The sequence below is a fragment of the Emys orbicularis genome, chromosome 8, assembly GCF_028017835.1.
Source record: "Emys orbicularis isolate rEmyOrb1 chromosome 8, rEmyOrb1.hap1, whole genome shotgun sequence".
Classification (NCBI taxonomy): domain Eukaryota; kingdom Metazoa; phylum Chordata; order Testudines; family Emydidae; genus Emys; species Emys orbicularis.
Genome location: NC_088690.1, coordinates 11,181,256 through 11,205,159, shown reverse-complemented (window position 1 = coordinate 11,205,159; position 23,904 = coordinate 11,181,256). Strand labels below are relative to the sequence as shown.

The 23,904-nt window shown below is 44.0% G+C and overlaps 1 protein-coding gene across 1 annotated transcript; it reads right to left on the bottom strand.

Moving 5' to 3' along the window:
• Nucleotides 1-1,772: 1,772 nt before the first annotated feature.
• Nucleotides 1,773-20,048, bottom strand: GPX7 (glutathione peroxidase 7). Its single transcript, XM_065409839.1, has 3 exons — nucleotides 19,812-20,048; nucleotides 4,813-5,074; nucleotides 1,773-1,982 (listed from the first exon to the last, which is right to left on the bottom strand). The coding sequence occupies exons 1-3, from the start codon at nucleotides 20,046-20,048 to the stop codon at nucleotides 1,819-1,821; spliced, it is 663 nt and encodes a 220-aa protein (XP_065265911.1). The 3' UTR covers nucleotides 1,773-1,818.
• Nucleotides 20,049-23,904: the final 3,856 nt, after the last annotated feature.

The window sequence follows — 23,904 nt, the reverse complement described above, 5'->3', positions numbered from 1 at the left end:
TTATACTAAGGCCCCTTTATGCTGCTTTGGCAGAAACAGTCCCCTGAGAATATACCCTACATAAAGAGCCTCACCAGCTGGCCCAGACTATGCTCTAATCCTCCCCGCCCCCCACCACTACCACAACCACCTGCCAAGAGTACCAGGTACATTTATTTATTTATTTTGTGTATGCAACCGGGTACATTGAGATCATGTTTCTATATTTATATGGCTATTCTCTGCTTCCCAGGTTCCATAGGGGACCTGGGGAAGCAGATCAAACATTAGAGTAACCCCAAAGCCAACCCCAAGGCTGCTCTAAATTACACCAGCACTCAGGCAGGGCCAAACTATTATTATTAGCCATGTATTTTTAGAACAGGTAACTACGGTTTTGAGAGGTTCAGTAACTTGGCTTGGAACCACTGTGCCCTAGTGAAGTAAGCATTAGTGCCATAAATATGTGGATTCTAGTCCTTTGTCTGACAAGTATCTAACTCTCTGAGCAGTTTTCACTACTATTTGGAATGAAGGAGGTAGCCTGTGCTAGGCATGTTTGGCTAACTTAGCTATATGGTAAATGTGTGTGCCTTTGTCATGTGTGCTTTGAATGAGGCAGGGCTCTGCAGAAGCCATTAAACTTGGACAGCACCACTCATTCCTTTAATTTAATAATCTGTCCAATCCCATTTATTTAAAAGTTTAAAAATGCTGTCTTTCATTTGGCTACATTTAAAAAATAATTAAAGTTGCTGGGTGATAGAGGACTTGGCTATCACATCATTTATCAAAACGAAGCTCTTAAAAGTGAATAATCAAAGACATAATTAATCTTATATTGCCCACACAATAAACACATTATTCATATGGTGCGAGCAGATTTCAAAACCACCTTCACTCAACCACAACCACCTTAACTCTGACTCAAAATGAGTATTGTTCTTTCTCCCAAAATGTCAAAATATGAAGCACAATACAAAAACTTTTTGAAAAAAGAAACCTAACAATAGGGGTAGATTCTCAGCTGGGATAAATCAGCTTAACTCATTGATTTTAATGGTGCTACATTGATTTACCCAGAGGAGAATCTGGCCCTATAGATGTTCAAATTAATTACACAGACTGTACTAATGTCACTCAGCAACCTTTTTTTAAACAAAGAATGTAAAGACAGTTCACACAACTTATGGAGAATCTTTTTGTAGGAAATTTTGTCTTTTATTTCAGTTCTATAGATGAGACCTCCCCATGCCCTTCTCCCCCAGTTACCCATAACACAAATAGAGAGAAAGTGAAGTGTCTGTCCTTTATAACTAAGCAGACACATATCATTATAAGTGTGTCTGCTTTGAGGAAACCTATTTTTGCCTGCCCCTTATAACTGTGTCCACACTACGCCAAGTGCACTCTTCTACTTTGGGTTGCATTTTTAAATGAAATTCATGGTCAAAATCATGACAAATGAATTGCAGTTGCTAGTAAGGTCTCTCTAAGGAAATTCTAGCTGAACTGAGCCTGGCTGCCAAAAAAATCCTAACTGGCTCTTCATAATATCATCAACAATTGATGATTTGAGATAGTAAGATAAACAAATGATTTTCTTTCCAAGAAGGCACAAATTCAATTCAATCACTTTAGACTGATAGCACAAGCCTAAGTTAAATCACCTTTTACCACATTCAGTTATTGTTTCCTGTATTCTTAGGATGATGGGGAAAACTTCAATTAGTCATAATGATTTCCTGTCCCTCTATTTCCTCTTTTGGAATGTGAACAGTCAAATTGCAGTCCTAATTATCAATCAAGGTATAATAGACATGATGGGAATTTTGAAAGTCACAGTTCATCTTTCTGTTTCAGGATGATTTTCCTCAAAAGTTCAGTGATGTAAGGTTTTATTTCTTCAATAGTGACAGTTGAGTCCCAAGCCTTTACTACTTTCCCATTAGGGGCTACCAGGTACTTCCAAAAGTTCCAGGTTGGTTCTTCTCCTGTGGATTCTGTGAAGGAAAAGAAAATACAAACAGAAGAGAAAACCACATGAACCAGTTCCTCATATTTGAGTATGATGATGTGTTGATTAGCATCTTAAGGAAAGAAAGTACATAAAATCAAGGGGAAAACATTAGGTTGAATATCAGGAGGGATTTCCTGACAGGAAGATATATTAGACTGTGGAATACTCTACCATGGGAACTAGTAGAAGCTCAATCACTTAAGGCATATAGACAGGAGAAAGTACCAGAAAATATACTATCTGGAACAGTCATGCACTGGCAGGGAGACGGACTTAGGAACAGCCATATTAGAGCAGACTAATGGCTTATCTAGTCCAGTAGGCTATCTCTGATAGTAGCCATTACCAGATGCTTCAGAGGAATGTTTCAAGAAACTCCGCAGTAGGAAATAATGGAATAACCTACCCCCTAGGAGAAGTTTCTTCCTAACCCTCATTAGTTAGAGGTTGGGTTATTCTCTGAATAACCTCTATGATTTTATTATATTAAATGGAAAAGTTCAGGAATGCATTTTAGAATAAGGGCAGGAGTTTCTGCCCATAAATGTGAGGTCATAAGATAGGAGCACAGAACGTACAGGTCCAGAGCCATACATGCTTCATCTGGGACAAGGTTACATCTCTTGCCACTTCTGGGCCAAACCCCCACGTGGAATCAGACAAATTGCCAAGGTGCATGTGACAGGGTGTACCAGGCTCTCTGAGCCCCCTGCTGGAGGCCTCATGGTCCTTCCACACCCTGCCCCAGAAAAGGAGCAGCGAAGGTGAGTCCTCCAGGTCTGCCTAGAAAGGCTGCAGGGAAGCAGCCAATCAGAGCACAGCAGGCTCAGATAAAAGGAGCTGCAGGGGATGCATGCAGTGCTGTCCCTAACTGGGACCAGAGGAGTAAGGAAGGGTGTGCCTTGCTAGAGCGCAAGAGAGATACAGAAGATGGGTTCTGGTGGACATGGCATTTGGTGAGGCAGGAGAAGTGTAGAGAACTTCAGCCCTGAGGTAAAGGTGAAGAGGAAGGGGCTATGTGGGAAGCAGCCTAGAGAATAGCAGCAGCAACTATTAAAGGAAGCAGTGTGTAGCTGCTATTTGTAGGGTCCCTGGGTTGGGACCTAGATAGTGGACAGGCCTGGATTCTGCCACTGGCAAAGTGGCCAATACCCTGAGAAGGGGGCATGTTTTGTTTAGTAGCCCAAGCCCAGGGATGGAACTTAAAGGACTCAAGGATGGGGCTGAAGACCCTGAAGAGGGCCAACCATTTGTTGAACTTTGTTACTCCCTGTCCCCTGGAAGGGAGCTGAACTTGAAGGAGTGACCCAGCTGGGGCAATAAGAACTGTTATGGCAAAGAGTCTCCAGGGAGAAAGCCCTGGAGGCACTGCTCTAGACCAGGGCAGGCACGGTCTTAAAGCCAGTCCAGAAGGGGCTGAGGACTGAGCATAGAGACATGGCTAAAGATTTTAACAAGGGCACAGGGACAGGCCCTGTTTGGACCTCTTACCCTGGAAGGGATTTGTTCATGCACATTGACTGTGTGATTTGGCCAGAGAGCTGGACCAGTGAAGACCCACCTGATGAGATGAACAGCTGAAAAGGGGTGGTGGGAGCAGAGAGAGAAAGTGCAGGTTCATACACAACCAACAGGAGGCACTAATGAGAGGTGAGTGTTTCCTGTCACAGTGCACTGCCAGGCTTATGCTGGTGACTGTCCTTTCACATTACAGTGGTGACTGTACCACCTCTAACAGCCTCATGCTGCATGTGGAGCATTGGGGAAGGATGGGATTTGAGGGGGCTACTTAGGATCTGGGGTAAAAATCTGTCTGGGGATCTGCCCTGCTTTGAGGGGTTGGACTAGATGACCTCCTGAGGTCCCTTCCAACCTTGATATTCTATAATCTGCAGGAATGTCAGCTCTGGAAGACTGCATATGGCAGCCAAAAGTAGTACAAAGAACTCTGCTGTAAATCCATGGGAGAGTGTGGGAGGAACACTGTTCCTGGGTAGAGGAGGTGAGACTCAATGTGCGGTCATGTGGTGGTGGGTTTGATTAGATTTGTCTCACTTCCTAAAAAATTCCCTGAATGTTGGCTGAAGATTCTGATTTCAGTTCAGTATTTGAATGGTGTTTGGAGCATTCAACCAATGCAGAAAAATATAGTGCTTAGATAAGAAGAACCTGCTTTATTGAAGGTTTCTTAGCTGTCTGCCAGGAACCAACAAAAACTCCCAAAGACTCCTCTCCTAGCATGCATTGGCTCTTGTACAAATAGCTGGATGGATTATACGGTTTGGTTGTTCCATATTCCTTGTGAGGAACATGGAAGAAATTTTTCCAGGAAATCACTATCAGCACCTGGTTGCACTGTTTTGTGAGTGAATGCAAAGCTTGTGAAAGTGAGGGGTTCAGATGGATACTGAGGACATTTTGCCTCCTCTCACCCTACAGATCTGCTAATGCATCTCATAAAATCTGACCTGTGGCAGCCTCAGATGTGTCATGACATGGATTCTCTGGAGAAATGGTTGCTAAGGGGAGAAAACCAGGCACAGCTGCCCATGTTCATGACCCTGTGATCAGGTACAGAGGGAATGTTTTACACTCCCATGTACACCGAATTTGAATTTCTAGATATTCTGAATCTGTATTTGGATAGGCATTAGATATGATTATTTCACATACATGTTTATTAAAATAACCCTATCAGGCACATTTGCTACCATGAACACTATAAATAACCCTTATAAAAGTCTTGCCAGATCAGATTAATTCAATGCCAGCAACTTACCTCCTTAGATATAGCTGCTCTAGATATTACTTACCAATTAAATATTTGAAGGCAGCATTAGCACCGGCACCTGTGACTGCAATTTTGCTGAACATAGGAAAGGAGGCACCGTAAGTCTTTCGGGCAAAGCTCTCAATTTCTTTGTTACTGTCTGGCTCTTGCTGCCCAAATTGATTACATGGGAATGCCAGCACATTAAAATGATGTGAGCCAAGGTCTCTCTGTAACTGTTGTAGCGCTTTGTAGTGGCTATCTGTAAATCCGCACTCACTTGCAACATTGACGACAAGAGATACCTAAACACAAGAGATTAAAAACACACTGCATATCTGTTTGACATAAGCTTCCACCAAGGACGCTTGACTGGAGATCATTCTCAGCAGAATAAAAATATCCATGTTGAGAATCTTCAATGGACCGGGATTGAGCATCTTGCTACTGTTTGACACTGTTTCAAATTCTTTTGATTATTTAGGGAGACTTAGTTTTTAAATATTCATTTTATTGAAGTTAGAAGTAGCATCCATGCTGATATAATTCATCCTAAATTCCTTGGGTGTGTTCATTCTGTTTTCAGAAAAACCAGCATCTCCTCTGTCCTGTCTCCTTGGCATTTTCTAAACATTCACTATAGTATAAACAATCCAGCACATGTAAAGAAATGACTGTTCAGATGAGGTTTGGTGCATATTAATTATTGTAGGTCTTTCAAATGTTTTTAAATGTGCAACAACTTCCCTCTCAGCATTGACCCTGAATCAACTGATGCACTTACCACTGTCAATATAGATTGATAATCTTAAGGGTAAAGGGGCCATCGTGGTGATGTAGCTTGAACAACATAACATGAGACATAAACTTCACTCAGTGATTACTGCATCAAGCCCACTAACTTGTGGTTGAACTAGAGCATATCTTTCAGAAAGCCATCCAGTCTCAATTAAAGACTCCAAGTGGTGGTGAAGCTATCCCAATAGTCAATTAACCTTAAAAATGCGCATCTTTTTTCCAGTTGGAATTTTTCTAATTTCATCTTCCATCATCTTTGAGCTTCTAGACTATTTGATTACAGACAATGAAATTGTTATAAATGTACATTCCGTGGGCCACATCACTTCTCCCACGTGCCATTGCCTTTGGAGCCCCTGCTGTTGGGTGGGTGTGCAGCATAGCAGGGCTTCACTTGAACAATAGCACAGCCTCAAGTTGTAAATCATTGTTAAGCAGATTCTGCAAATGATCCATGGGGGAGACCTTTCCCAGGCCTGATGTATCTTACACACAGTGCTTTATAGACAGATTGCTAACATCAGGAAGTACCCTCCACAGAGTCTGGAGGCATAGCAAGATCATGCTGCCTGTCCCCAAACCTCAGTAGAGCCACATACCAATGTTGCACCTGCAGGAGTGAGGAGGGGAGAAATGAGGCCATGTAGGAAGCATTCCCTCATTCTTTGTGTGTAGATATACACACAGGTCTCAAATATGCCAGTCATAGAGGTAGAGAATGTCCTGGCCCAGTGAAATGAAGCTCTTACACTCTTTTTACATGTTTGAATAAGAAAGTTTGATCCTGCTCCAATTGACATGAACAGGAGTTTCACCGTTGACTGCCCTGGTTTGGGATTGGGGTTCAAAGTTAGGACTTGTGGAGCCACAGAGCCAGAGTCAGTCTTGTTGTAAGTTGGTGTAAGCAGATCTAACTCTGCTGAAATCAGCTGAGTCACACATGCTTCCACCAACTATGGCCACATCTGCCCATGGAGATAAATTCTATTCTTAATCCCACTGATTTCCATGGGGCTGCTGAGAGCAGAATTTGTCCATGTGTTTCTTTCCTGATCTGTATTTGAACTCAGACTTCAAGTACTTTTTGTTAAATTATTTGAGTTCACAAAACAGCCCTAAAATTCCAAATCCTAGTGGAAGTTCTTATTCATGCAGGCTCCAAATGTGCTTTGAAGATTTTTTTAATATTTAATCCTTACTCTAAAATCTCCTAAACATTTTGTATTCTTTCAGCTGCTGCAAGGGAGAACTACAACTCACGCTGACTAAAATAACCCTCCTCTTGTTTTCTTTGGAGGCAATTAAAGCCAATTGCTATAGATCTTTCAGAAGTTCTATTAATAACAATACTCTGCACTTATGCAGATAACATGCAGCACTGCATAATGCTACAAACTTTCACTTTAAATAGCACTTTATAAGTGTTAACCAATTAAATTCACCAGTTAAAATATTAGAAGATTTAATTCAAGTATATTGTAGAAAAGAGTTAGGATACCAGGCCAAATCCTACTAGGCTTACACCTGTGCAGCCCCACTGAACTCAATGAGGACATACAATTAATCTGCCCTGATTTATATCCTGTATCTTTGAACCAAAGAGCTCAAAGTGTTGCACAAATTAATGTATCGAGTTTCACATGACCACTGAGATCACAAACAGTGAGAGCTCTCCTATCAGTGTAGTTAATCCACCCCCCTGTAAGGTGGTAGTTATGTTGGCGGGAGAAGCTTCCCCCACTGACATAGCACTGTCCACATGTGGGTGTTAAGTCAGTATAACTATGTCACTTAGGCTACATCTTCACTACCTGCCTGAATCGGCAGGTAGAAATCGATCTCTCGGATCGAATTATGAGACGCGACAATCGATCCCCGAATCGATGCTTGTACTCCACCAGCGCAGGTAGGAGTAAGCGCTGTCGACGGGGGAGCGGCGGAGGTCGATTTGCCGCCGTCCTCACAGCAGGGTAAGTCGGCTCGGATACGTCGAATTCAGCTACGCTATTCGCGTAGCTGAATTTGAGTATCTTAAATCGACACCCCACCCCGTAGTGAGGACGTAGCCTCGGTGTGGGTTTGTCACACTCCCGAGTGACCTAGTTATACTGATATAGGGATATATTGTAGTATAGACCAGACATTGTTAATTGACCTGACCAAGCTCATATAGCAAGTGAGTAGCAGAGTTGGAAATAGAACCCAAGAATCCTGACTCCGGGTTTTGTGCTCTTACCAATAGAATATTCATTAGACAAGCTTTGAGTTCTATTATTACATATGTACATGCATACAATGTGTTTATTTTAGTATATAAACTCATACACTATATATTATATGTTGATGGTACTTCACAGAACAAAGATTCCATGCCTAGAAAAGCCTATAATCTAAATAAAGAGCAAGGTGTGAAGGGGTAGGATGGAAGTGAGGATGGTAAGGTTATGCAGTTATGTGAGAGGGTAACAGTGATTATAATTTTTTACGTTTAATACTAATAGTTTTCATTAGAGCTAGAGTTCTAAAAGGCATGACACACAAATCATGGCATTCCTACACCATTCTACTGTATCAGCAATGACTACTATTCTGAGCCCTACTGCTTAGTGATATGTTGGCACAGCACACAAGAGGACACAGTCTCATGCACCCTGAATATGGCATGTAGAGAGGCTTTGGTTCTCTTCTGAGGTGTTTATCACTTAAGATGGACCTGAGTTACAAAGTTGGGATCCAGTCCTGACCTTTCCTACAGTTTAGAGCTGTTTGGATTCAGGCCTATCGCTGCATAAGCTCTTTAGGACAAGGACTGTCTTTTTTTGTTCAGTTTGTACAGAACCTAGCACAATGGGGTCCCGATCCATGGCTCGGACTGCTAGGCCATACAAATAATGGCTTGTTTAATCAATCATCCCCCATAGACTGAAGAAACTGCTAGATTGCTTTAAGGGCAGTTTTCCCCCCAACAACCCTCCTCCTGTTAAAATCTTAGTGGTCGTCATCACTGAGGATAAGAAAGGCCAAACAAGGCATCCTTCAGAACCTATCGAAGTTATCCCTTAATTGTCCCTGAGAGATGGCAGGCAGACGGGAAGTTTGTTACTTAGCAGGTCTAGCATGACACTATAGACTTGATAAGGATCATGCCTAGAGTCAGGGAAGACTAGGAGCTCTCTAGTCAGAAAAGGAAACCAGTGGAGTGTAATGAGAGGAAAGACAAGAAGAAATTAGACTTCTCCTATACACAATGGGGGTAGTCAGTGCATAACTGAAAGGATAATTGGTTCCACAGGATTTTATTTGTGAAAGGCCTCCTTCCAGCATCTGTTAGAACCGGTCAAAAGGTTTTGGGTTTTTTGTTTTGTTTTTTGAAGGTTTTCTATTAAAAAGACACAATTTCTCAACTTTATCCCCTATTTTTTTGACCATTTCCATTCAGTTCATGTTTCTATTATAAACCTTTATTTTCAAACCATGAAGAATGGCTTTTCAGAAAAATCTGGTAGCTGTAGCTTTAGCCAGGGAGCAAATGTGCTGGTATTGCTTATTGGGGTGGGGTGGAGGGTTGTTTTGTACTTCTTTTATGAAGAAAGATAGTTTCGTCATTTCTAGAGAGGGCTGGGAGTTGGAACTGGATGGCTCAGGGTATAAGTAATGAAATAATACACATCTAGTTATCTGAGGGTTGTCAGTTCAATTCCAGACCAAATCAATAGTAGCTATGTATTGCTATTTGGTAGCCTATATGAAATGAATTGGCAATCTCAGGCCAAATCCTAGTGGACAGGTGTCTACATGGCTACCATCACTGGCACATCAGAAAGGCGCCATGGAGAATGAAAGAAATACCATCTCACCTCCTGCATAGCTACCACTCCCATGCTATACCTTTCTGTTGTGTGGATGAGCAGAGGGGTTCAGGGCTGTCACCCCAGCACCTTTCCTGAGCACTAAAAATTCACTCAGCCTTCCCTCCCCCTGCTATAAAATTCACCATGAAATATCATTGGCCAATCAATAAAGCACATCCAAATTTGGTGTAGTTGAAGGGAAAAATAAAATATAATTGCAGTTTGTACAATAAATATAGTGTAACAAATTCTTAGCCACCAAGAATTCATGGGTGCCATTATATTGGACATTGTGGCCATTCAGAACGTCACAGCAGAACGTCACCCAAGTTCTCCTGCTCCAAAAGCATAGGCCCCATTCACTTGAGTGAGAATACCTTTAACTGTTATAAGGTTAAGGTCTATAGCAGTGGTCCCCAAACTGTGGGGTGTGCCCTCTGGGGGAGGGGGGGAGGGAACAGAGGAATGTTTGGGGGGCATGGTGGGGCCCAGGCCCACCGTCATAGGGGGTGGGGAGGGAGCCCCAGCTCTGTCCCAGCTGTGCTCCTGGTTCTGGCTCCTGGCTGCTGCTCGGGCCTTTGCCCCCGGCCACAACCCTGGCCCTCACCAAGGCCCTGCTCCCAGCTGTGGCTTGAGGGGGCCGTGGTGGTGGTGGGTAGGGGTAAGGGGGGGCACAAGATAAAAAGTGTGGGGACCCCTGCTCTATACCCTGCAGTTGGGCAGTTCTAATTTCACCTAATAGAGGGTAATGATGCACATACACAGTATAGCTGATCACGATACAGTGTTTAAAACTGGTTTCTACATCCTCCCTTGGTTTTCTTTCAGGAAAAACAAACCCATAAAGCAAAAGTTGATTTTAATAATCCTTAATGGTTTGTGACAACAAGGCACAATCTAGGGAATCCCTATGCACTGGCATACAAAGTATGTTCTGGTGCCATCTAGCTAACTTTCCAAGTATCAGCATATAGATACAGACTGAATGAACATGGTCTTCTTGCTTTTTGATGCTCATTTAAAAAAAAAAAAGATGTATTAAAATTGTGACTGAACTCCTTAGAGGAGAATTGTATGTCTCCTGCTCTGTGGTTTTACCCACATTCTGCCATGTTTTGTGTTATGGCAGTCTCGGATGACAACTCAGCATATGTTGCTCGATTTAAGGACACTTTCACTGCAGATTTGACAAAACGCAAAGAAGGTACCAATATGAGATTTCTAAAGATAGCTGCAGTACTCTACCCAGGGTTTAAGAATCTGAAGTGCCTTCCAAATTCTGAGGGACGAGGTGTGGAACCTGGTGTCAAAAGTCTTAAAAGAGCAACACTCTGATGCGGAAATTACAGAACCTGGAACCATCAAAAAAAGAAAATCTATTGGTGGCACCTGACTCAGGTGATGAAAATGAATGTGTCCATCTGCACTGCTTTGGGCAGAACCCATCATCAGCATGGAAGCATGTCCTCTGGAGTGCTGACCGAAGCATGAAGGGGCATACGAATGTTTAGCATATTTGGCAGGTAAATACCTTGCAATGCTGGCTACAACAGTGCCATGCGAATGCCTGTTCACTTTCAGGTAACATTGTAAATAAGAAGCAGGCAGCATTATCTCTTGTAAATGTAAACAAACTTGTTTTGTTCAGCCAATCGCTAAGACAAGACGTAGGACTGAGTGGACTTGTAGGTTCTGAAGTTTTGCATTGTTTTGTTTTTGAGTGCAGTTATGCAAAAAAAAGTGGCGGGGGACAGTGTGGGGAGCTCCCCTGGCCTTCCCTCTCCCTAGGAGCTGCAGGGACATGCAGAACCTGGTAGGGAGCCAGCCAGCCCCACCAACCCTTCCCCCCCCAGCACCGGTGGGAGTCCTGAGCCCCCTCCCCCCCCCCCAGCACCAGCAGGGGTCCTGGGCTGCCCCCACCCCACAGAGCACCTGTGGGGGTCCCGGCCCAAGTTTTAGTTAGGGGTATATAATACAATTCATGGACAGGTCACAGGCCGTGAATTTTTGTTTACTGCCTGTGACCTGTCCATGACTCTTTTACTAAAAATACCGGTGACTAAAATGTAGCCTCAATCATGATTAATTTGTTTTGATCATTTGACAGTCCTAAAATAAATCGAACACCAACCTATTACTGAAAGTTTAATTATGCCTGAGTAACTTATTCTTACCAACCATTATTAACAATAGTTTACATTGATTACAACAAAGACCAAATTTTGTTATGATCCTGATCTTTTGCACTTGTATGCAGTTCCTTTCATGGGTGGCAGGTGAGCCCCCCTTGGGGAGGCTAGCCCTAAGTCCTCTCCCCCGTCCCCCTGCTAGCTGGCCTGAGCACTGGGCCCCTGGCCTTCGATACCCACAGCCCATGGTTCCTTTCATAGAAGGATATAAAACCACCTTATGATCATGATTTCAGCCTCACAACAAGCCTGTAATATAGGTAAGTGTTCATTGGTAATCCCTACTACTGGAATCAAAATACAATAGGCATATACGACTTCTATATTTATGGGGGTGGCTCCAGTCAGGCCAACAGGGCCATGTGTGTGGGGGCAAATTCCGTGCCTGCCCACAAGAGTGCTGTTTCAGATTGATTTTTTTTTTGGGGGGGGGGGGACTTAAGCAACTGAAAACCCTAGTGTGTGTGGGGGAGCGGATAATTTCTAAGTTATCTGACAGGAGCATTGTATCTAATTTCTATATCAAGAAAGAAAATTAAATATTAAACCCATTCAGCTCTAATACTAACATGTTCTGACATCTTGTGGCAAGTCACTTAAGTGACACTGGTTAGGTTTAAAATTGTTTTAAAAGCATATTCTTACTCAGATACTCTTACTGAAGTCAGACATGACCATTATGATCATCTAGTCCAGGGGTCGGCAACGTTCGGCACGCGGCTCGCCAGGGGCCGGGCCAGTTTTATTTACCTGCTGACACGGCAGGTTCGGCCGATCGCGGCCCCCACTGGCCGCGGTTCGCTGTCCCGGGCCAATGGGGGCGGCGAGAAGCCGCGGCCAGCACATCGCTCGCCCGCGCCGCTTCTCGACGCCCCCATTGGCCCGGGACGGCGAACCGCGGCCCCCCGAACCTGCCGCGTCAGCAGGTAAATAAAATTGGCCCGGCCCGCCAGGGTGCTTACCCTGGCGAGCCGCGTGCCAAACGTTGCCGACCCCTGATCTAGTCTGACCTCCTGCACCTTGCAGATCACAGAACCTCACCCATCCACTCCTATAATAGACCCCTAAGCTCTTGCTGAGTTACTGAAATCCTCAAATCATGGTTTCAAGACTGCAAGTTACAGAGAATTCACCATTTACACTAGTTAAATCCTGCATGTTATAACATCCTGCAGAGGAAGGCAAAAAAAACCCACCCAAGGTCTGTGCCAATCTGACCTGGGGGTAAATTCCTTCCCAACCGCAAATATGGTGATCAGTTAGGCCTGGTCCACACTAACCCCCCACTTCGAACTAAGGTACGCAACTTCAGCTACGTTAACGTAGCTGAAGTCGAAGTACCTTAGTTCGAACTTACCGCGGGTCCAGACGCGGCAGGCAGGCTCCCCTGTCGATGCCGCATACTCCTCTCGCCGAGCTGGAGTACCGGCATCGACAGCGAGCACTTCCAGGATCGATCCCAGAAGATCGATTGCTTACCGCCGGACCCGGAGGTAAGTATAGACCTACCCTTAGACCCTGAGCAAGTGGGCAAGACCCACCGGAAAGAATTCTCTGTAGTAACTCAGAGCCCTCCCTATCTACTGTCCTGTCCTAGCCATTGGGGATTTTTGCTTCAGGCAGTCAATGATGGGCCACACGCCATTGTAGGCAGTCCTGTCATACCATCCCCTCTACAAACTTATCAAGCTCAGTCTTGAAGCCAGTTAGGTTTTTTGCCCCCACTGCTCCTCTTGGGAGGCTGCTCCAGAACTTCACTCCTCTGATGGCTTGAAACCTTCACCTAATATCAAACGTAAACTTGTTGATGGCCAGTTTATAGCCATTTATTCTGGGGTCCACATTGGTGCTTAATTTAAATAACTCCCCTCCCTCCCTGGTATTTATCCCTCTGATGTATTTATAGAGAGCAATCATATCTCCCCTTAGCCTTATTTTGGTTAGGCTAAACAAGCCAAGCTCTTTGAGTCTTCTCTCATAAGGTAGGTTTTCCATTCCTCAGATCATCCTAGTAGCCCTTCTCTCCACCTGTTCCAGTTTGAATTCATCTTTCTTAAACCTGGGAGACCAGAACTGCATGCAGTATTCCAGATGTGGTATCACCAGTGCCTTGTATAATGGTACTAACACTGCCCTGTCTCTACTGGAAATACCTCACCTGATGCACCCCAAGATCATGTTAGCCTTTTTCACAGCCGCATCACATTGATAGCTCATAGTCATCCTGTGATCAACCAATACACCCAGGACTTTCTCCTCCTCCATTACTTCCAACTGAGAAGTCCCCAGCTTATAGCAAAAATTCTTGTTGTTAGTCCCTAAATGCCATGACTTTGCACTATTAAATTTCATCCCATTTCTATTACTCCAGTTTATAAGGTTATCCAGATCTTCTTGTATGATATTCTGGTCCTCCTCCATATTGGCAATACTCCCAACTTTGTGTCATCTGCAAATTTTATTAGCAAGCGCCCACTTTTTGTGCCAAGGTCAGTAATAAAAATGTTAAATAAGATTGGTTCCAAGACGGATCCCTGAGGAACTCCACTAGTAACCTCCCTCCAGCCTGACAGTTCACCTTTCAGTACGACCTGTTGCAGTCTCCCCTTTAATCAATTTCTTATCCACCTTCCAGTTCTCATATTAATCCCCATCTTTCCCAGTTTAACTAATAATTTCTCATGTGGAACTGTATCAAATGCCTTACTGACTGATTAGATCTACTACATTTCTTTTGTCTAAAAATCAGTTATCTTCTCAAAGAAAGATTAATAACTTTGTTACTACTTTTTGAATACAACAATTGTAGAAAAATCTACAATTACTTTCTATCATTTAGGCTACTTACTTTTTGTAGTTCACAAACCTTTGAACAGATCATTTAACTTAAGAAAGGGCTGCTAGGATGTTTCCTAATCTTAATCACTCTGTTAATAAACAAAATTCTGACTCCCTGCCTCAGGGGCGCAAGGTCCTGTCTCCTCTGCAGAACTCTTTATATTGAACACCATATATTCTATTATATATATTTTGTATTGAACACTAAACTGCCTGCGGCTTGCAGTTTGCAATGCCCCTCTGATGCCCCACCCAAAATCTGCCCGAGGTGGATAAACAATTTGTTCCAGATGGCTACAAAGGAATAAAAATGTATAGAATTCTATGGGTATGTGAAGAAATGTGAAAGATATCCTGCAAAGAAAAAATGCGTGTAATTTTTGCTTGATTATAATATACAGTATTTGTAAAGAAGGCCTGAAATAATTTTGTCAATACAAACGTGATTTTTTTCAACATCTATTTAACTTCAATGACTTAACATCTTGGAGAAAGAAGTGTTTGCTAGCACAACTCCTTCAAATAACATGAGTGCTCACAATGCACATTTTGAGACCTTCCAGAGGGTCTCCCACAAAGGATTTTGAGATTTGAGGAAATAAAAAAAGCAGACAAAACAAAATTTAAAAATAGAAACCCTTTCATGCCTTTTTAAAACATCATAAAGTAGCAAAAAAGGCACAAAACTAGTTTTTAAAAAATTGTTAGCAGGTCATCTTTAAGTGGTTCTATCCTGCATTACAGAAGATTAAATGAGTTGATCTGTTTGCAGTGTGTTTAAAATTTTCTTTATAAAAAAGTCACTTTGTCTCATTTGGGCACTAAAATTTTAATTATTTAAGTCATTAATATTTAGTAAAACATGTGAGCTTAATATAGGCTTCTTTTCTCTTACCCTGTCCTGGAACTTTGAATGTGAGTCAAGTGCACCATCTAGTGTACAGTGCAAACAATTAATCCTTGACTTTTCCAAAAATATTTTCATAAAGCTGCAACATGCATTAGCCTTCGTTGGCCCTTACAATACTAGGCTTTCCTTCTTTTACTTAGAAAATCCAAGCAGTCTAATCTTAAACTCAATATTGGAAAAAATATTACAGACTGGTGTAAGTCATTTACACAGTATGGCTCTCTAGTGGATGGACCACAGAGAGGTTTATTAATTTACTATTGGCTTCAAGTTAACATATGTGGAATTTTTAGCTGAGGCAGCAGAGCCTTGTATAAATCACAGGTCTTGGGTTATATACCCAACAATGACCTATCTAGAAACGTCAAATTACACTGGTTTGCAGAATCATTATCCAAAAAATCCAGTGCTTTGTAATTAAATGTTTACTTTTTCTATACCTAATACTAAATTCTCAGATTACAGAGAGATCTGATTCATGCAGAACACCTAATGTTACCCCCAGCAGTAGAATACTTTGCATTTGTATAATGCCTTTCATTCACGATTCTCAAAACATGTTACTAAGTGTACTATGGTGAGGCTTATGTATAATAGGTAGGTAAGTGCTATTATACCTAGATGTGTATATTGAGGCTAAAATTACACAGCAGAGAAGTGGAAGAGAGGGGACCGGAACCAAGAAGTGCTGACTCCTACATATGTACAGTAGCGATTAAAAAACAGTGCCTCCCAGTTTCTGCTGAGTACAGTGACAATGAGACCAATAAAACCTTTAAAATAAAATATGAGCTTTCCTTGTTTACCTCAAGATACAAATTTCCTTATTTTCTGATAGCTCTTTATGATTGGCTCACTGCACTTCATATCTAATGTAGGTAGATCATATAATACTACTGTTTTATCCTAGAACTGAAGAAGAGCTGTGTGAAAGTTCACAATAGAGTTAACAATTCTAAGGAAGGGTAGAAGGGAGTACAGCAAATTAGAGACAATGGATTTCAGGAAGGTGGATTTTGGTAAGCTCAGAGAGCTGATAGGTAAGGTCCCATGGGAATCAAGACTGAGGGGAAAAACAACTGAGGAGAGTTGGCAGTATTTCAAAGGGACACTATTAAGGGTCCAAAAGCAAGCTATTCCGCTGGGTAGGAAAGATAGAAAATGTGGCAAAAGACGAGCTTGGCTTAACCACAAGATCTTGCATGATCTAAAAAGGAGTCATATAAAAAATGGAAACTAGGACAAATTACAAAGGATGAATATAGGCAAACAACACAGGAAGGCAGGGGCAAGATTAGAAAGGCAAAGGCACAAAATGAGCTAGCTACAGGAATAAAGGGAAACAAGACTTCACAGTTTATGGTGCAACAGACTCTAACCATGGAATCCTTATCTACCTCTGAAAAGAGGATGCATGTGGATGTGACACTAATGCCCAGCCCCAGGAAGAGGACGGGAGATAAGGGAGATTTTATTGTTTTAATCTCATTTAAATATTCACATATGAGTAGTCAAGTTTCAATTGGATTGAGAAGGGTGGGGCCCCCCACATGTGGGTCTCTGCTGTTCCACTCAGAAAGGGGGTCATCACTTTCATGGCATCCTCTCCTCCTGCCCTTCTCACAAGAAGCCCATGGAGGGCTCTCATGGATGTGAGAACCACATTGAGGAACTGCGTGGTCCTGTGCTGAGTGAGTGCTGGTCAAGGTAGGGACAGCTGAGACCAAGAAGAAAAGATGATGCGTCCCCAGTACTTCTCTGTGGTAAGGAGCCCTCCATTATGGGGGATCATGGGGTTGGTCACCCATAGAGAAAGTGCTAACTACATAACTACAATAAAGCTGCAAACCCAGAGGTGGAGCAGAGGCACAAGATGTGGGAATGGGCCCTGCAGCTCATTCTGCAGTGGGGCAAATACCCTCTGTCCTTTGACAGAATGATTTGTGAGGAACTCCATAAAAGAGTAACCTTGGAGAGTTTTCCTCCTCAACTTCTTCCCAGGGGATTCTGGCTCTGAATTACTGAAGCTGAAGAAGGTATTTGCTCCTTTAAAAGCCAGAGCTGCAACAGGTGCCCTGCAGACAAGATGTGCTCCAGTCAGAGCATTTATTGACTCTTGACAGACCCATTGGAAGAAATTATGGGAACAAACTATTGAAAAAAAGCCAACTACTGTATAATAACAAGCAATTTGACGGTATCCCATATAGATTATGTCCATCTGGGAGAGACACCACATTATATATTTATACATTGTTATATATATATTTATATATTAAACTACACGTAGACAAACATTAATGTATTATGTTTGTACAGCATTTAGCAAGTTGTGGGTACTCCTGGAAACAAACAAATACCTGTGTATGCAATGGATAAAATTCTCCTCTATGTTGGGGACCAACATGAGGTCTATGTACCACTTAAGCGCAGTTTGAATTGGTGGGTGGGTTGGGGGCTTTGGTCAGACTGGATCTGGGCCTCATTTAGTCTAAATCCACCAAGGAGCTTCCCTTTTGATCTTAGATATTTTTAACTTCATCTCTCATTCCTATTGGCAAAAGTACAAGGATCACATATAAGTGGCACAATGACATGGAATAGAGTATGCAAGAATGTCCTCAAGTGAGCACAATCCTTGCATGAAACCATGTGCAACCGATCATTGCATGCCCCTGCCAGGCATTTTCTCTGCAAGAACAGTCTATTAAAAAATCAAACTGGAAATAAAACATACTTTTAACCGTCGGTATAGATTATCAAAGGACGCGGTACATTATTTATCACTTGGAGTCTTTAAATCAAGAGTTTCTGTCTTTCTCAAAGAAATGCTCTCATTCAACCAGAAGATGTTACACTAGATGCAGTAATCACTAGGTGAAATCTACAGCCTGTATAATGCAGGACAGACTAGATTATCATAACAGGCCCTTCTGGCCATAAAAATTTACAAAAAAGCACTATGAAATTAGGACAATACATCTCCACTAGATGGGGCACTGGAGTGGGAGTCAGGAGACCCTGGTTCTGTTCCTGGAGTTCTAACCACTGACTTGCTTTGCTACCTTGGACTAGTCTCTTTATACTAATCTACCTTTATGGTCCCAGATTAGAGTTATTTGGTTTGTTCATAATAGTTTCCTTATGGAATCACTACAGGACAGAGTTAAAATGTTTGGGTACTTTCACTGTGCATTTTCATTTCTAAACAGGTGAGGATTATTTTTTAAAGTTTAACTTAACTCTGAATTTTCTGGGTTTCTAATTTGCTTATTTTTGGACAATGTTCTTGTTAAATTTTTTCACCCTTACATTACTGATATATACTCTCAACCTTAACTTCAGTTTAACATAATTTTTTGTCTGGAAATTTCCTTGTTTTCTTACTTTATTAATATTTTCATAAATGAACACTAAAAAAGAAACCCAAAGAAAATGCTATCATGTGACATCTTTAATGAGTTAAAGACCTTAGCATCACCCTTAGGTCCTCCCTGCCAATTTTAACTTTTACAGCCAAATTCACAGGTACAGTCCAGCTGCCTTGTGCCACGCCAGAGCTGGAGCACAAGTAAGCTGGAGCATACTGGCAAGTAAAGCTTTTCTCTCCACCATTCTAGCACGAAGAACCAACCCTGATTTGCCTCACAGTTTCTAAATACATATGCTATTTATTAACCTTTGAATATACATAATTGTGATAAATTTCCTTATGACTATATCGTAATCACATTTCAAGAACTTGAGAAAATGTGTACATCTTTTGGGGAGAGAGTTTCATTTAGGACTCCCTGAGTAATATGTAAGTAACATTTAAATGAATTGTTTTTAAACAGATCTGCTGTCTTGCCCCTTTCCTCACATTATCTTTAATATCTATAATTTCATTGTAGATTAATATCATAATCTGCTTTGCTTATGTTCTCAGTTTCGTTTATTGATTATTATGGTGCATTCCTTGACATACTGATTAAACACCATCCTCGTTTTCCCCTTCTGCTTCAAACAAAATTCAGCAAAAGTCAAGTCTTTCAAAAGGGGAAATATCTTGCAATACAGACTTTTGCTTTAAAATGACATGCTTCCAATCCCGGATAAATGTTTTCATGATTAATAATAGACATAATAGAGTACTATGTATAGTGAATGAACGGCAAGCAACTCCGTGTGCCACGTATACAGAGCAGCCTGCCCAAGAAACAGACTCACACACACAGGGGTTAGGCAAACGTTTTATTAAAATAATGGAGAAACCTATGGAACGATATCAAAGTAAACATGCAAGCAATACTCCAGATCAGTTACACAAAATGCACAAATGAGAGACTATGAACGTGCATGCATGCAAGTTAATGTACAATCTCTGGATCCCCACTCCCTTATGCAAGCATGCAAAGATGGGCTGGTTAGTTATAGTCTGCAATGAGAGCAGCTGCTAATCTCCCTGCAAACTTACCGAGCCTCTGTATTTCTCCAGAGAGACTAGCTTGCCCCTGATGTTTACCACTTTAAACGTATAAAAATCGTTCTCCTTCTGCTGCGAGGCGGCGAACGCTAAGAAAAGCAGCGCTGCTACAGCAAGGAGCATGGCTAGAGGAATGAGAAAAACTCTGGAGGAGGAGGAGGAAGCCCTGTGCTCCACACTGCCCTCAGGATCTAGCATGCTGCAAGACAGCTGAGCATAGTGCTGCATAGACCGCTTTCACAAATCACACGGCACTGCCGGAAAGAAAGAGCTGTTGCAAAAGGGTTTGCAACACTCGCGCTCTCAAGATTTGGTAGCGTCGCTGTTTCACACGATGCCCGGAGAGTATGCAACTTCTAGGAATGGTTTGTTGGGGGATAAAAATATTTCATAAAAGAAGTATTGTGTGGTGTAATAAATAAGGCCAGTTGTAGGTGCATACATATACATGTCTGGCTCTGTGCCGGTCCTTTCAACTCAGCAGGCATTAGTAGAATGACCACATTTCCCAAAGGGAAAACGGACACTGGGTGAGGCTAGACCTCGCCTCCCTCTCCCCCCCCGCGGAGCTAACCCGAGCCCCCCCGGCTCCTCCCCCCCACGCAAGGCTGACCCCAGACGCTCACCTGAGCCTCCCCCGCACCTGTGCAGGGCACCCCTGAGCTGCTTGCCCCACACGCGAGCCCTTCTTCCCCCCCTGCGCGGGGCTGGCGTCACCACTCCACGTTCCTCTGCACCCCGCTTTTTGACAGAAGTGGGCATTTGTCCTGCTTGCTCTTGACCCCTTGTGTGGGTTAAAACATCCCTCATTAGGTCTCAGCTCTGTGTTGCAGAGCAGTTTCAACAAGGAGGGGTTCACAGTCAAGCCCCTTAGTCAACCTCTAGAGTCTGGGGGCTAGCAGGGTTTTCCAGGTAAAAACGCAGGAGCTTGGGGCTGGAACTAGTAACTATGGGTTAAGCAGTGAGTTTGGCGTCAGAGCCTTGAAAGAAACAGAGCAAGACACCTACTTTAGGGCGTTATAAGAGATTTCTGCTAAAGGGAGTTGCCTGTGTGCCGTTTGTTAGCACCCTTGTGTAAGGGGACTGTTGCCCCCTTACTAACATTCAGTGGGGGTGTTTTGGTTGGCTAGCTCCCAGCACTAGAAGATTGGGGAGAGGCCAATGCTCCAGGTCAGCATCAGCCTCTGAGCCTGATTGACAGGCCGGGCAGGCTAATCAGGAAGTCAGGAGGCCAGGGGGGTCCTCCCTGTGAGCTGGAATTGCCTGGGTCAGACAGAGTGGGGCCAAGCTAAGGAGAAAGCAGGGGCCCAAGCTGAGCTGGGGAGCAGAGCTGTGCCAGATCCAGAGGGGCCAGAAAAGCAGCTCAGGAAGCAGGTCAGAGTTGGGAGCAGAGTCACAGAAGCAGCCCAGGGAGAGAGCAGATCCTGTGCTGGGAGCAGAGCTGCAGCCACGGAGCCAGAGACAGCCCAGGGAGAGAGCAGATCCTGTGCTGGGAGCAGAGCTGCAGCCACAGAACCAGAGACAGCCCAGGGAGAGAGCAGATCCTATGCTGGGAGCAGAGCTGCAGCCACAGAGCCAGGTGTGGTGAGCAACTGGGGCCAGCCAAGGGGGGACCTTGGACAAAGGGCCCAGTGCAGAAAGATACCCCCAGACAAGGGTCCTTGCAGGCCAGACTGGGAGGGGGATCTTAACCCAACGGGGGGCTGACGCTGGGAAGAAGGGTCCCACCACCCAAAGCCTGGATGTGTGTGGCCACCACCATTGCAAGTGTCCAACCCGCAGCATCCTTGCAGCACAGCCAGGGCCTGAGAATGAGACTTGGGACCTACAAGGAACAGACTGTGAAGTGCCCTGATGTCCAGAGACACTGTTTGTGATGTTCCCTGCCACAGAGCAGGGTGATGCGTTTTCCTTTAACCTTTCCCATTTTTCCTTTTTTTTTTTAAATTAATTGTTAATTAAACAACTTGTATTTGCTTTAAATTGTATGAAATGATCAGTGGGTCAGGGAGGCGCCCAGTGCAGAGAGTACCCCGGAGTGGGGACACCCTAGCCCCTGTCCTAGGTGACCACAGCAGGGTTGGGGTTTGAGCCCCCCAAGAATCCTGGGCCCAGCCTTGTTGGGGTTACGAGGACTCTGCCAGACAGGAGAGTGGAAGGGGAGTCCTCGAGGGCAGGGAGGCCTCTGGGTAAAGGAAGTGGGAGCGAGAACTCAGATCCTTTCGCTAGCCCACTTCACTGGGGTAGTGCAGAAGCCAGGAAAGTTCCCCACAATAGCGGGACCATTCCCCCGCTTACACTTGTTTGAAGGAACTGGACTTGTGTATTTGTAAATAAATTACACCAAACAAATACCTGACTCCATATCACCAATTTCTGCTCCACGAGGGAAACTGACTTGCTATGCCAGGAATTCAGCTACTCTTTGGCAAAGGGGGAAAGAACATGTAGTGTTTTATAATGAGTACGGTAGTAGCATATGTATAGTATATTGGAAATTGATCCCTTGAATAGGAAATTAAATTTTGTAATCTAGTAATTTTTCACTTTTACGTATAGTTTTGCAAATGTTAGGGGTCTACATTAAGTTTGGATAGGTAATGTAAATAGGTGAGTGGGGCAGGATTATATGGCAATGGAGAACTAGCTGAAAAATTTGTTTACTATGTTTTGTGGGATGTTCCACATCTTTGCTAAATCACGCTGCCTGTTCTACTTCCCACCAAACTGAGCTATGTCCCACAGATGAGTGAGAGAAGAAAAATACCCCCAAGCTGCTTAGGGAAAGGTGCACTGAGTTGGGAGCCAGGAGTTCTGATCTCCCCCCTACCGACTACTATTATATTTCTATGCACTTGTGATCTTTTATTATTGAGCAAAGGCTCCTGCCATAAAAAGCACTCAGGTATCATTCCCCTGTTTTACAAGTAAGTTAACTGAGAGGTTTCATACAGTCATTTCAGGATAGCTGGGAATGGAACCCAGGTCTCTCCTATTACTCCGGAGGGAATTCTGTGCCAAAAAATTAAGCACACATTTTAAAATTCTGCAAATTTTGTCAATAAAGAAAAGTGACTCTAGCATGGCAGCAGGGAGCACAGGCGACTGGCTGCAACTGGGAGATCACCCTGAAGCCCCCAAATCACCTGGTATAGGGACTCGGCAGTGAGGCTGCACTTGACTGCCACAGTCCAAGGGCTGGGCCTCCCCCGGAAACACCCAGGCGCTCTGCTCCTCTGCGCCACGTGCACCAAGCATGGGTGGGCAGGCTCAGCTCTTCAGGATCCAAGTGTGGAGGGGCTTAGTGTATGGGGGATCTAGGTGTGGGGTGAGAGGTTTCTGTGTGGGGCAGTCTGGGTGCAGATGGCTCAGTGGGAGATCTGGATGCACGGGGCTTGTTGGGGGGTTCTAAGTGCAGGGGCAATGGGTCTCTGCAGGGGATCCAGGTGAAGGTGGTTGGGGCTCAGCGGGGGGGGGTCTTGGTCTGGGGAGATGGGGCTTGGCGGGGGTCCTGGATGTGGGGGGCTCAGTGGGGCATCCAGGGGCTTGGAGCGGGGGGGCTCAGTGGGGGTTCCAGGTGCTGGGGGACTGGGGCTTGATGGGGTGGGAGTCCAGGTACAGCTATTTGGGGATCAGTGGGGTGGGGGGTCTGTGTGGGGGGGCTCAGAGGGGTCCAGGTGTAGGGGGGTAAGCCTTGTCAGGGTGAAGTTTCGATGGGCCTGCTTAATGGGGGTGCTCCAGCTGATGCCGAGAGGACACTGCATGCTGGGCTTCCACTTCCCCATCCCCTTTTCTTCTCCATTTCCTCCCCTCACTCTCATATTCCCCTCCCCCTGCCCTATTCCACTCCTCCACCTGCCTCTTCTCCCCCCCCACCCCCTTTACCCAGCCCCACCACGGGCACTCAGTGTTGCACAGAAAACAGGAAGGCTTCCAGCACACAGAATGGGAGCCGGACTGGCACTAGGACCCAGGAGACGGCATTCAGCTGCAGAGTCAGCGGGAGCCCAGACAGCAGCCTTCTTCAGCTGGGCAGCTCTGCGCTTGCAGAAATGATGGGGGGAGGGAGTGACAGGTAACTGTG